Source organism: Physeter macrocephalus, chromosome 16 (genome assembly GCF_002837175.3).
Source record: "Physeter macrocephalus isolate SW-GA chromosome 16, ASM283717v5, whole genome shotgun sequence".
Classification (NCBI taxonomy): Eukaryota; Metazoa; Chordata; class Mammalia; order Artiodactyla; family Physeteridae; genus Physeter; species Physeter macrocephalus.
The window spans coordinates 63723986-63737799 of NC_041229.1; the positions used below are offsets into that span (position 1 = coordinate 63723986).

The 13814-nt window shown below is 45.6% G+C and overlaps 1 protein-coding gene across 8 annotated transcripts in view; it reads right to left on the reverse strand.

Annotated features, from left to right (window-relative positions):
* Positions 1 to 13814, reverse strand: part of SCUBE2 (signal peptide, CUB domain and EGF like domain containing 2) — an 80702-nt gene that overhangs the window by 43060 nt on the left and 23828 nt on the right. For 6 of the 8 annotated variants that reach the window (XM_028500823.2, XM_028500824.2, XM_028500825.2 and 3 more), the window contains 9 exons: positions 11551 to 11667; positions 10474 to 10596; positions 7931 to 8047; positions 6446 to 6568; positions 5901 to 6017; positions 5555 to 5641; positions 3731 to 3835; positions 1405 to 1560; positions 802 to 1008 (listed from right to left, as the gene is read on the reverse strand). In XM_028500823.2, the coding sequence (XP_028356624.1) occupies positions 802 to 1008; positions 1405 to 1560; positions 3731 to 3835; positions 5555 to 5641; positions 5901 to 6017; positions 6446 to 6568; positions 7931 to 8047; positions 10474 to 10596; positions 11551 to 11667 (1152 nt within the window). The remainder of the gene's footprint in view (positions 1 to 801; positions 1009 to 1404; positions 1561 to 3730; positions 3836 to 5554; positions 5642 to 5900; positions 6018 to 6445; positions 6569 to 7930; positions 8048 to 10473; positions 10597 to 11550; positions 11668 to 13814) is intronic. The other 2 variants (XM_028500822.2, XM_028500826.2) reach the window with 2 other exon arrangements.

Genomic DNA, 13814 nt, shown 5'->3' on the forward strand with positions numbered 1-13814 from the left:
AGCCTGCGCGTCCGGAGCCCGTGCTCCGCAACGGGAGAGGCCACAGCAGTGAGAGGCCCGCGTACCGCAAAAAAAAAAAAAAAAAAAAAAGACTGACCACCCTGGAACGTCTTGCCCAGATTCCTCTTGCCTGGAACTTCATCAGAGGAATAGAATTGATATTGCTCAAGTTCTGGGCCTCAAGTTTAATTCTGATACATGCACACACACACATACACACACACACCACCACCGCCACCACCACCAACAACAACATCACTGCAACTGACACTACTAGAAAGCTTGGGCCATAGCTCAGGGATCTCATAAGGCAGCTGAGCGACCCCCAGCCTTGCCTCTGCACAAAACTATGGACAGGAGTTTGTTCATTGCCACCATGCGTCACACCAGAGGGATGATAGGGGAACTGTGATAGTGGAGTGTCGAGAAGGCTCATGGATGCCTTATGCTTGCAGTCCTGCCCCAGCTGGGGGACCACAGTGCTTTGAAGACCATGGTCCCTCAGGTCCTTAAGGGGCAACACTCCCTCTTCTCATCAACCCTGCCTCTTCCATTCTGTCCCTCAACCCAACAGACAGTTATTAAGTGCCAGGCACTATGCCAGGGGCTGGGGGGCTCCTGATCCTGTAGGCAAGGCCAATACCCACATGTAGTTCTCAGATGAGTGTGGGTGTCCCAGGTGTTCTCTGGAAGAAGGCTGGGGAGAAAGGATGGGCCAGACTTGCTTTTGGTTACCCTTAGTGTTTCTGGAGCTCAAGACAGTTCTGTTAGCAAGAATGTCCCGGCCAGCAGGCCACTCACCACATTTGTTTCCCACATGGCCCTGACCCACTCCACAGGACTCCGCCCAGTGTTCAGATGTTTGAGGAGACTTTTCAGCCACTTCAAGGTCCACGCCTGAGAGGTGGAGGTGAAACTGCTCCCTGTGGGCAGCCTTCCGGAGTGTGCGGATGGCCTTCCGGAGCCGCTTCTCTGTTCGCTTTATGATGCAACTCGGATCACAAGAGGCTGCAGAAACGAGAGGGACAGCAGTGGAGGGGTCAGGCTGCAGCACATGAGCATGTCCAGACCAACTGCAGGACCCACAAACACCCACGGCTCCCTGTGCACAGCATGGGGAGAGGCTTGGAGCTGGGCACCTAGCAGGCTGGGCAGCATTCAATTCAAACAGAAATTTGTTGACCAAAATGGTAGCTTTGGGTTTTGATGAAGCAGATAAAATCATCAGGTTCCAAACCAATTCAGTTTAGTTTGGGGGGTGAAAAAAAACAGGAGATACTTCAGTGGTTGCACTATTTCCGCGCCCCCCCCCCGCCCCCCCGCAAGAATGATGAAAAGTGAAAGGGAAAGAAATAAGGAGCAAGCTGTGAGAAGTCTGGCACCACAGACTGTTTTCAAACGAACCTGTCACCTCCTTTTGGTTAGTTTCAAGCTCAAACTCAACAGTGATAAACATTTCCTTAGGGGTGCTCGGTCGTCCGGGGGCTCCCGGGACTTGCTTGCCAGAGCTGCATGTAAGGTTTGCGTAGCGGAAGCTCTCTTTTACTGAGCTGTGCTTCTCTGTATGAAGAAACAAAATTATCGGAAGCCAAATCCTGGCAAAGCACTCAGCTGAACATTCGCTACAACTCTGTAAACATTTCATTAGAACAACTCTCAAGGGACTAGATGATTAACTCCATATGCCAAGACGCTGCAAGCCCTCAGCTTGGAGCACGATGACACTTTAATCCTGAAGAACCAGTATTGCCACCTATATAACTTTACAGTTTAGCTCTTGAAACTTATTTTCATGAATAAATGCTGGATGTTTCCGACTGACTGGCCACATCTGTGGAAGATGGGGACCAAAGATTGTCTTGCATTCCTGACTGGTAATTTGTTAAGGTGCGTTCATGTTCTCACAGTTGGTTTCTTTAAAGCTGGACTATGATGTCTCAAGCAGGGGCTGAGGGGCTTCAAGTAAGGAGCGAGCACAGGAGTAGAAAGGAAATTAACTCCTGCTTTCAGGCAAACTGACCTTGGAGTAATTCCAACCCAAAGGGAAAGCTGGAAAGCACATCAACAATGATGGCTCATTTTGAAATAACCAGGAGCAATAAATGGCACAAAGAATCAACAGAACCAAACAATATCATGAAGGCACGTAGGATGGGAGTGAACGTGTTATGTAAGGCAGGGCTTTGTGCATCCTCCTTCCTGACTTTGGCCATCCCTCCTCCCTCCATGGCTTCCAGTGAATCTTTTAACTAAGGATTGTTAACCAGAACCAAAGAGCAGGTCCACATACCATCCACACAATTAACTAATCTTACTTTATTGAACTGAAGAATTATCTGTATCGTGTTCTTCTCTAACATTATAAGGATGTTCAAATCAGCAGGTCATCAGGACCAAAGGAAGGAGAAGGCAAATTAATTTTTCCCTAAAGATCTAGCTTACCTTTTCAAAAGGCTAACTTCACATCTCAAACTGAACCGATGCTCATTCTGAACCTGTTTTCCTTTCCATTTTCCATATCTATTTTTTTAAACTTTTTATTTTGAAACAAGCTTAGATGTATAGAAAAGTTGCTAAGAGAGTACTCAGAGTTCCCATATACTCTTCACCCAGTGTCCCCTAATGTTAACATCTTACATTTACACGTATCTTTATCAAAACTAAGAAATTAACATTAGTACAATACCATTAAGTGAACTAAAGACCAAATCTATTTTTAAATAATGCTTTCCCCTCTGATTAAAAGTATAAATGCTCACCGTGGGGAATTTGGAAAATGCAGGAAAAAAATTAAAATCACTCATCATCCTTCCACCCACATATAACCCACTAATAAGGACATGGTGAGTTTTCTTTGTTTTTCTTCTACTCACACTTTTTCTTATACAATTTAGGTCGTATTAGATATACACAATGTTACTCTCTCTTTTTCCATCTTAGCATTATAACAAGAACGTTTTCTAATGTCATTAAACATTCTTTGAAAACCCATAATTAATAGCTGCATAATATTCCATCAAATGGAGGTGACCAAATTAATCTGGTTAGTTACTTAAAATGGGCAGTCAAATGTGACTAGAGTGATTTTGCATTTATTTGTTTGTACAATTTATTTGAGGGTAGATTGGGGAACGAGCCCTCCCTTATACATGACTCCTGAATTTTTTTTATTCTCTAAAATTATTCTATGAAATAATACTGGAAATGTGAGCTGGGGAAGAAAGAGGAATGTTGGATTCTGCTCTTTTCATAAGGCCAGGTCTACTTGGAGAGTATTTGTTCTGCTGAAGCCAAATGGCATCACTGCCTCCAAAAACTAAATCAAGCAGGAAAGCTGGATATTACATCTTTGTTCATCAAAGATCACCCTTTCTGAGCCAAACCTTTTTTTCATTTCTTTGGATTCGGATTTTGGATTATTTTAAGCAAACTCTAAGGTCTAGAAAATTTAACCCAGTATGATCACAAATTACTAATGCATCTTAAGCCCTCATTGATTCCTATTAACTCACAGCTTTCCCCAGAGCTTCACTCTTTGTACCCTGCAAAGGAAACCCTGAAGTATAACTCCAGAAGCATATGGAGGTGCCAGGTGAGGCTCTTCTTCATCTTCTGAAGAGAGTGCACAGAGATTCTGAACTGTTTGATCCCATATGAATGGCTCAGCTCATTACAGGCCCCTTTCCCACCACGCAGGCAAGCTCCCTGCACCAGCCATCTGATTCCATACCTGGTAGTACTGGTCGCAGACCCTCGGGAAACAGATCAGCCTTTTTCAAACTACACTTGCCTTCATTTAGCTTAAAGGTTACACTTGTCCTGACGGTGGCGACATCTTCAGAAAGAAACAAGTGAGAGATGTTACCTTCAGAGGCAAACGAATGGAAACACCAGTAGGTAATGGAGAGCTGTCTATTGCTGGAAGTACACCCTGAGCCCCTCTCTTATGCTGAGACCAAGAAAGTTTGGGATTGGGGAGCGCCCATTCCCTGGGACTGGGGGCACCAGGAGCCTCCTAAGAGTTACACTTATCGCTCCATCTGAGATGAATCCAGGGCTCAAACATAACAAAGGAAGGGCCAAAAACAGCCTCAACAGTGAGATGAAAAATGAGGTCATTTCTGTGCCTTTCCAAGAAGGAAGGCCAGAATCCCCCAGTTCAAATTTGGGCAAGACAGCTGAGGGAAATGGAAGGGCAGATTCTCCTAAATAAGCCTGTCCTGGGAGGACAGGGCTGAGGGAGCCACCATTCCAGACAAGGATGGCACTCACTAAACGTGGCTAGGATTTTCAGGGTCTGTGAGGGAGCAAGTCCTACTTTGAGGGCCTCATATGGAAAATTCTGTTCTCCTTCCATGGTCAGTCTTAATCATGTTAGGCTCTGGAGCCAATGACCAGGATTCAAATTCCAGCCCTTCGACTTGTGATGAGAACTTGAGCAAGGTACTTAGTCTCCCTAAGCCTCAGTCTTCTCATCTGTAAAACAGACATAATTACAGTCCTTACATTACCGGGCTGTTGTGAGGATTAATGAGATAATGCAAAACAAAAAATGTTTAGCCTACTGTCTGGTACATAGTAAGAACTGAATAACTGTTAACTATTTGCTTGCTCACCTTAGGGTGGCCTTAATCTCCAAGTGATCATCACTACGAGTTTTGGTGAAACAGACCGTGAAGTCCCCTCTGGCTGGGTCCAAACATCAGACAAGAGGGGCAGTGAAGGATAGTGCTTAAGACTCTGCATCCAAACTGCCTGGTCAAAATCCTGGCTCCACTATTTCCTATCTGAGTCACTCTGGATATGTTATTTCACCTCTCTGAACCTCAGTTTCTTCATCTGGTTAATGAGGATAACAGTAAAATTGCCCCAGAGGGCTGTAGTGTGGATTAAATCAGCTAATACATGTAACACAGCGGCCGGCATGTTTTAACTGCTCCATCAATTCACACGAGCTGTTATTATCATGCTTTGCATCTCTATCTTTGCTTATATACATAATATGGACATCAAGAACCAGTTCCTTATTCAGATGTTCAGGTGACATCATCACAGATGTTTGTCTAAATCTGGGAGGACAAGGCCTCTTAAAAGCTTTAAATGTCCTTCTTTGTCTTTTGATAAACCAGAAAGGGTTTGGGCCCCTTTCCCTGCTCAGAATCCTTGCTCCCCTTGTCATGTCCCTGTCTCCACTGATGCCATGTGCCCCAAGCCCACATTTCCTGCTGAGCCTCTGAGGTGCTCTATGGTACAGGGAGCTGGGAAGACATGCGTCTCCTGGTCCCAGAGCTACGTGGGCCTCTGCCCAATATGATGACCCACCAGGGCTGCATGGAGCCTTCCGGCACACAATGGACACTCAGTAAGTGTCTGTTATGTGGCGAGTCAGATCACAGGTACCAAGGCTACAGGCAAGAACATCCTGTAACGTGCTTGCAGCATCAAAGAGATTTGGAGAAAAGAAAACAAAGCCAACGCCCAAGAACAGTATCCCACAAATGGAGCCCATTGAACACGGTGAGCCCCAGAGACAACACGCAGGTTTGGTAATTACCCCCGAAAGCAGAGTCATTTGATTTTTGCTGTTTGCTCCTGAGAGGAGAGGAAGAGCCGCAGGTGACAGAATAGGCCTCTTGCAGTCCTGACAGACAGAAGGTGGGTCGTCAGCAGGTAAGCAAGGTTATAGTCTCTCCCGGTGGCAGCTCAAGTCACCCGCAACCCCACTCCACGTGAACCACTAGAAAAGCCCCCAGAATACAGGGTCTCAGAGCATGGGCCTCCAGTGGTCAGGGGGCAGCTGGTCAAAGACCTGGAAGCCCTTAGAAGCCATCTAACACCTGAAGGCCAGGAAGGCCTGGCCCTGGCATGAGGACCTGCCCCAGGGCCTGGGACCCACTCACCTGAAGAGAGGTGAATGCCAGAGAGACATCTGAGGAAGCACCTGTCTCCTCCACCACTCTTACCACACTGCAGGGACACGTGGGGTGATACGCTAGTGGGCAGGACCCCCTCCACTTCTAGACAGGACAAAATACAGACACTTACAGAGACAGAAGGTGTGACAAGGACGGCTGAGTCCCATGCCTCAAAGGCCCCAAGAAGAGAAGGTAGTGCCGACGCCCAGCACATAACACAGACACCACGTTTACTCCCCCCAGGGTAAAGGAGCGCCTTGTACTCTATTCTTTTCATGCAGAAAAGCAAGCAGGAAAACAGAAGTGAGTTCCAACCTACACAGAAGCACAGAAGCAAACGCCGAAGGGCCTGCAAAGTATCTCCTGTTTTCGAAGGATTTAAAGAACGGCTGCTGCAGCTCAGGGGAGGAGAATTCAGTGGAGGACTGGTCAGCCGCACTCCAGGTCCAGTGGGACCAGTGGGACGTGGGAGAGTGCTGCTGGGCCAGCGGTGAGCCCGCGCACTGAGCCCGAGCCTCGGCGCCTCTTACCCACACAGTCTTTTTTATTCCAGTGGAGCTTGTGCGCAGAGAGGCACCGGCATTCGTAGCTGCCCACGGTGTTCACGCAGACCTGCTGACAGCCTCCGTTGTTGACGCTGCACTCATTGGTGTCTGTGGAGCAAAACGCTCTCCTGTCACAGCAGCCCGTTGCTGACCTGGCTGACACTATCCCTCCATCGAGGAAGGAGCAGGAGGCAAGTCACACGGCTGAAGCGCACTGAACTGAGGGCAGGTGCTGACCGCCTTCAGAATGTGCACTTGGCACGAGCTGACCCACTCCCCACTCAGTGGTCTTCCTGGCGTGAGCCTCACCAGCAAGGTCTCAAGTTCCAGTCTTGACCAAACATTTCTGCCCGTAAGGACACTCAGAAGGGGTCACACACTATTTTCAGGTGTCAAATTCAGACACTGCACAGGCTTCCAGTTTAAAACTCCGCCATCCTCCTGGGCTACACATCCCAAGAGAGATAGAGAGAATTAGCATTCCCCACTTGGCAGTTCATATAGTTGGGATATAGATAAGAAAAATGACTTGCACTAATCCCCATCAACTTGAGACTGAGTCCAGGTCAGAAGGTGACTCCTACTAAAACCCAAATACACGTCCATATTCAGGGAATGTTTCCTTGGGGTTTCTTGATGGACTGGAAGGGCATGTGTTCAGCCATGCCAGGGATGTGTTGAAAAGAAGAGAAACAACACTATCTACAGCAAATCACTACTATCCATTCTTCTTAAGGACCCAGGAAACAAGGATTGGGTAGGAAGTACTAAAGCCAGTGGTTCCCACATCCTCAGATCCCCAAAATCACCCTGAAGCCCTAGACTTTTAGCATAAGAATCAGAATCTGTATTCTCAAAGATTGCTGAATGAATCTGATGATTAGAGAGAGCAGAGTGACGCCAAATCTGACTTAAGCCATAGTCTACTTAGCTGTAAGGTCATGAGACATCAGAACATGTTGCTGCAAGGGCTCAGAGCAGGGAGACAGAGTCCATGGTCCCACTTCCAGCTCAGAGACCTGCACAAAGACCAGCTCAAAGAGCTCAAACCAAGCTCTGCAGCCAGTTCCTATGCACAGCAGGGCTGTGGAATCGGTTGGTGCACTGCCAAGCCTCCCCGAGGGCCGTGACTTTACTATCTCGGGAAGTTCCAGTGGACAGGGCACCAACTCCTGAGAGACCCACCCACTGTCTGAGTACAACTGTATCAATAAAGTCCAGAAAGAATTCACAGCTTCACAGCTGAAGCTCAGCACTTCTCTCTGCTCCATTTCACACCTGATGAGTTAAAGGGATCAATGTGGGACGATTTCCCATAGCAGCTGCTTCCCTCGAGTCGATGGACTCCCTACTACTATATAGGGCCTGGTATGTCCGGTTCAGCCCCCAAGGTAGAAAAACTGGCCCTGATCTGGGGAAACCTTAGGAGTAAGGCCCAGCCTCATCTGACTCTAGAGGGATTCCACTCACCTCCACAGTGGGTAAAGCCATAGAGGGTGTACCCTTTGTTGCAAGCACATGCAAACGTGCCAGGGTGGTTGATGCAGCTGTGGTCACAGGTCCTATCCAAAGAGCATTCATCCACATCTGTAATTGTCAAAGGGAGAGGGGAGCTGAAACCAACTCTGAGGGACAGTGGAGAGAAGAACACACTTATAAGAACACCAGTTGCTGACCAATAACAAAAACAACAAAGTGAAAATTATCTATCAGTTCTCCCTGCTCACTTGTGTTAAACAAAGTGTTGAGCAGCCCACAATAAGGATACTCACAGCCAGGACCCTTATTTCCAAATTCTGTTGCACACTGCACTTGCCTAAAAGCTCAGTTGGTCTCTCTCACCCATGCTTATCTGCAGGGCTGAATAATTTAAAATATTTAAATGAAGTCAAATGAGATAACATAACTAAAAGGGGTTTGTAAACTATTAGGGTGCTGCCTGTGCATTATGACTGTTCTATTACTAATTGGTAAAGGAGCAACAGTAATTTTATAAGCTATGGCCAATTAAAAGGAGAAAACACTTGAGCTGGAGACAAATCTAGCTCCTATCTCTTTTGGGTCTTGCCAGAATTCATCTTCTGGCCCCAGGAGGCCAGTTGATCCTGGGTTATAATGCCCTCCGCACTAAAAGAATGCATTACCATTAACATCCTCAGTAATTTTCTATTGCAGACACTGAAATGTGGTGCTTAAGCACCAAACAGGATCCTCTTGGCCAATCCCTTGGCTTTGTTCCTCCCCCATGATTCAGTCCCAGGGGGCCCCTCCCTTCCGGGTTCAGCATGAACGCATCCTTGGCTGCAGTTGAGGTCATGGAAACTAGCCTCAGGAGGCTGTATTTGTCAGTCTAATCATCTCTTCTTCCCTGGTCTGGTTCTTACATCTTTCCTGTACACTAGAATATCAGTGCTTCACTTCTTCAACTCTTTGGAAGATTTTAACAGAGTTATGACTTGTATCTCCAAATGGATAAACCAGGACCAGCACAGGACTCAGTGGAAGCCAACTAGACCATTGCTAGATCCCTTTTCAACACCAAACATGCCACGAGAAACTATGTTAATATAAAACAAACATTTGGAAGGGACTGGAGGAATGAAAAACATGAAATTAAAAAGGGCAAAATCTTACAAAACCTCTTCATCCATAATTTTTCCCAGAAGTCCTGACAATTTCTTTAGTAAGTTTGTTCTGTGTAAATATTTGTTCTACCAAGACTGATCAGTGAAAAATGAGAAAAAGTCCACTTCTTCTGTAGTAATTGATATCATTCTATGAATTCTTTTATTAATATTAGCCAGTTACAGAGAAAGTGGGCTCGTTCAGTAGCTGACTTTGGCTGCTCACAACAGGCTTTTGCTTTGTCAAAAATAAGCAGATCGCTTTTCTAATTCCTTTTTAATGTGTTTACACAGCTTAAATAGTATTTCTTGCTCTATACATTATGAAACATTATGTGGAACAGCAAATTTTCCCTCCAAGTCAAACAGAAGAAAACTATGCAGTAGTCATCTAGAGTGAACTCGCTGAATTTAAAGGGGTGTGAAGTGTCTGACAAACTATGTACCAAGAAGAAAAAAACAAGAGAGAAAACTAATTCACACCATAAGATTATAAAAAGGTAATGTTGCATCTTTATTATATGAAGTGAAATCAGATATTAATTTCTGATTTTGATTTAATTCTGGGATTTCTAACAAAATAAGTTAGGCTGTTCTTATCCTCAGCAACAGATCAGAAATAAATGACAGCACATCTTTCCTGAGAGTTTCTTTCTATGTATCAGTGGGGCATAAAATGTGCTCATCTGAAAATATAAATGATGCCCCCAACCCAAAACAGCTTATCACTGTGCGAAACACTTATTAATATCAACAACTGCTACCCAGAGAAGTTCCCTTGCTGCTCCCCTTATATGGGAAGGATGTGTCTGAGAAGGGGTCTGGAATCTGCCCAAGGACTGCCCAGCCTTTCCTGCACTTAATCCCCTCCCTCCCTCACCCCTACCCTTTCCCCAAACACCAAAGGCTGGTCATTCAAACAAGGCCTATAAGGAAGGGACCAACTGGTTGACCCCAACTTTTTGCTGAGAAAAGGTATGTTAACTAAATCAACATCTTTTTGTCACCAAATTTTGTTAGAAAATCCATAAAATTAAAGGGAATTTTAGAAAGGGAAAATTATTCATAATTTCAAAACCCTAATGCAACCCTGCTTGCATTCTGTGATCCATTCCATTTCTAGCAGCAAGCTCTGCTGTGATCACACCACATGGGTTCACTGAGGTGTTCTCTAATCATTAACAGCTTAATTTCCAAAATATACCTGTGAGCTACCTCAGTGTTTTTACCTTACTTAACAGATGAAATAAGTGAAGCACAGGGTGGAGGTTGGATTAATGACTCCATAGAGAAGCCCAGCGAGCCAGTCTCTGCCCGAGCAGGGTTTCGCCTTCTCCAATCCAACCAGTGGGCATTACACAGCACAGCTAGCTATGTTTCAGCACATACCTTGGCAAGACTTCTCATCTGTTAATAATTTAAATCCCTTTTTGCAGCTGCAGTCAAAACTGCCCACGGTGTTTTTGCAGAAATGATCGCAACCTCCATTGCGCGTCTGGCACTCATCAATATCTGTAACAGTCAAGCATCGGCAAATCAGACAGCGATACTTGCCTCGTTATCCACAAATCCCTGAAGTGCTATTGTGTGTGCTTCATTATTCTCTGAAACAAAACAGACCCATAAAAGCATTTAAGGATGTTTGCTGATGTTTTTAAACTTACACGCCGTTCTCTTGTCTGGCTTAACCCATTTTGAAAGACAAGTGCCTGGTCCCCTGGAGAACTCTGACTTACACTGCCCCTCCCTTGACGAGCATTAAGGAAATAAGCTATGGGAAAGAACGGTGATGTCCTATTATATTCTCATCCTTGCACAAGTCTCTCAAGATAAGATGGCTTCCTTTCCTATACTTCCCATTCCAGTTTAATGATTAAAGTTATAAGGAACTAGAATATTTGTTTTGGCAAATTACACCACGATCAAATAGCCTCAATGCTTTTAAGTGATTTCTGATATTCAATTAATTTTATCTTTTCTCAGTTTCAACTGGTAACTGGTTATCTACTTTTTTATCATGTTAAAGAACTAAGCCTTTGTACTCTGGCCCATGAAATACTAGGTCATCGGGGTCTCATCAGTACAAGTTAATCGTACCGTTATTCAATGTTCTCTGGATAACAATCTTGGCTGTTATTTATATAATAATCTCTAGACTGTTATTTATGATATGATGATATTATCTCCTGCAAATGAATGTTCCCTTGAACAACTGCTTTCTTCTAATAAGGCCACTGCCTGAAATGGATCATTTGATGTTTGTAGAAGCTGACTTTCTCAACAGTTAGTGTAATTAAGCTGGTTCTAATTAAGCTTACTCAGTTACAGCCTTCTACTAGCCCAGGGAAGAAAAGCTTCCTTTTGATCAATATGAATCATAAGCAAATCTGGAGTCACGCAGGAGGCGTGGAGGGGAAGAGCTGCCTTTACTCCAACACATTAGCCGCATGGAGAGGCACAGGCTACCTTTACAGGTCTTCCCATCCAGCTGGAGACTGAATCCGACGGGACAACTGCAATGAACACCTGTCGAAGTATCCTTACAGGTGCGATCGCAGCCTCCATTGTTGACAGCACACGTTTCTGCCAAGGAGGTAAGAAAAAGGCAGTTAGCTTCCTAAAGAAGTGCTCACACAGCTGGGAAGAAAGGGGTATTGGTGCAGTGTTAATACTTGACAAAACTTCATGAAAGTCAGTAAGCGTGTGGGGTCCTCATGGTCATATCCCAAGCCGCTGCCACACACAGGTGAGTTAGAGGGAGAACAGGGGCAGCTCCTCCCCGCACCCATCTAAATAAGTGGCATCTCCCGAGGAAGCCTGACAGGGTGAGAGAGGGGGAAAGATGCCTCTGCCAACCTGCTGAGCCTTTTTAGTGGCAGATTTGAAGCCACTAAAAGTTCCTGTTGATCGACAGCCAGTGACCTGCAAGTATGACCACATCTAGCAGCCTGGATGTGAATGCAGAACAGAGCAAAGGGGAATGTTCCTTCCTTTATCCCGAACCTTCTCTATTCACCATGTGTAATGGGCAAAGCAAGAGAGGGTAAACATCGCCCACGCCACCCATTCCCTTGCCGCAGACCAAAGACTTCCTCCTGGCAACTGCCAAGTAACTCAGATTAGAAGTTTACCTTTCCTTGAAAGGAGAAAGACCTGTCATAGTTACATGAAAAAGCAGCCGCAGTTGTTAAATCATATCTATAGAGATGAAGAACAACAAGCTAATGGTCTTCTATTTCTGTATATCATGCATGAATTCCAAGTAATACACAAATGTTATTCAACATTCATTCAACGGTTAGCACTCAGGCATCCAGAAACTGATTTTACTTCCATAGCTACCTCTGTAAAGCCTCGGGGGCGGGGGGGGGGGGGGGGGCAAACTTAATTCTGATTAAATATGACAGATGGAACATGTATGTTTATCTCTGTTTCCTCGCCAAAACTCATTAAAATGAGAGTAAATAAATTTTTTAAAGTATAAATCCTTAAGGACAAATAAAAGACAATAGATGAAAGATGTCAAATCTTCTGGAAGTGGCATGTTAATGGAGGAACAGTAACTGGCATAGCAGAAAGTTAAACCCTAGCAGTGGGGCTTCCCTGGTGGCACAGTGGTTAAGAATTTGCCTGCTGGGCTTCCCTGGTGGCGCACTGGTTGAGAGTCCGCCTGCCGATGCAGGGGACAGGGGTTCGTGCCCCGGTCCGGGAAGATCCCACATGCCGCGGAGCAGCTGGGCCCATGAGCCATGGCCACTAAGCCTGCGCATCCAGAGCCTGCACTCCGCAACGGGAGACGCCACAACAGTGAGAGGCCCGCATACCGCAAAAAAAAAAAAAAAAAATCTGCCTGCCAGTGCTGGGGACACGGGTTCGAGCCCTGGTCTGGGAAGATCCCACATGCTGTGGAGTAACTATGCCCGTGTGCCACAACTACCGAGCCTGAGCTCTAGAGCCCGCGAGCCACAACTACTGAGCCTGCGTGCCACAATTGCTGAAGCCCACGTGCTCTAGAGCCCATGCTCCACAGCAAGAGAAGCCACCACAACAAGAAGCCCACGCACCACAACAAAGAGTAGCTCCTGCTCGCCACAACTAGAGAAAGCCTGCACGCAGCAATGAAGACCCAACACAGCCAAAAATAAATAAAAATAAAATAAATTAATTAACTTTATTTTTTAAAAAAAACCCTAGCAGTCTGCAGAGTGATGCCAACAAGTGGTAAGCTCATCTGAGCCACAGAATCCCAGAGAGGCTCAGGAACTGGAGGTACTAAAGTTAGTCTAGAGGCAGAGGTGAGGATGGAGTTAAAAATAGGAAGATTGAGAGTCTGTATAACAAATAGGCTCCCAGATCCCCATCTTAATTCCACAGCCCACAGCACATCCCTATTTGGACTAAAGCAGATAAATTTCTTCTCTGGAAAAGGGCACCAGTAACAGCAGAGGAGGCACTGTCAGGTGAAAGTCTATACTGTGAAAAGAGAGATCTCAAACTTTCACCCCCTCTGCACCCCAGTTCCCAGGACACTGGCAGCCAAGCCTAAATCCCCTCAGCAGGAGACTGAAGGATTCCTCTCCAGCCAAACTGACCGGCCCAAGTGAAAAGACCTATAGATTCTGGCATTTGAAGATCTCCAAATGAAATGACTAAGCCACTGCCTAGTCAACCAAGCATAAAGCCCACCAGTTGACAGAATATCCAAGTGGCTTTTCAATATTCCACTATTA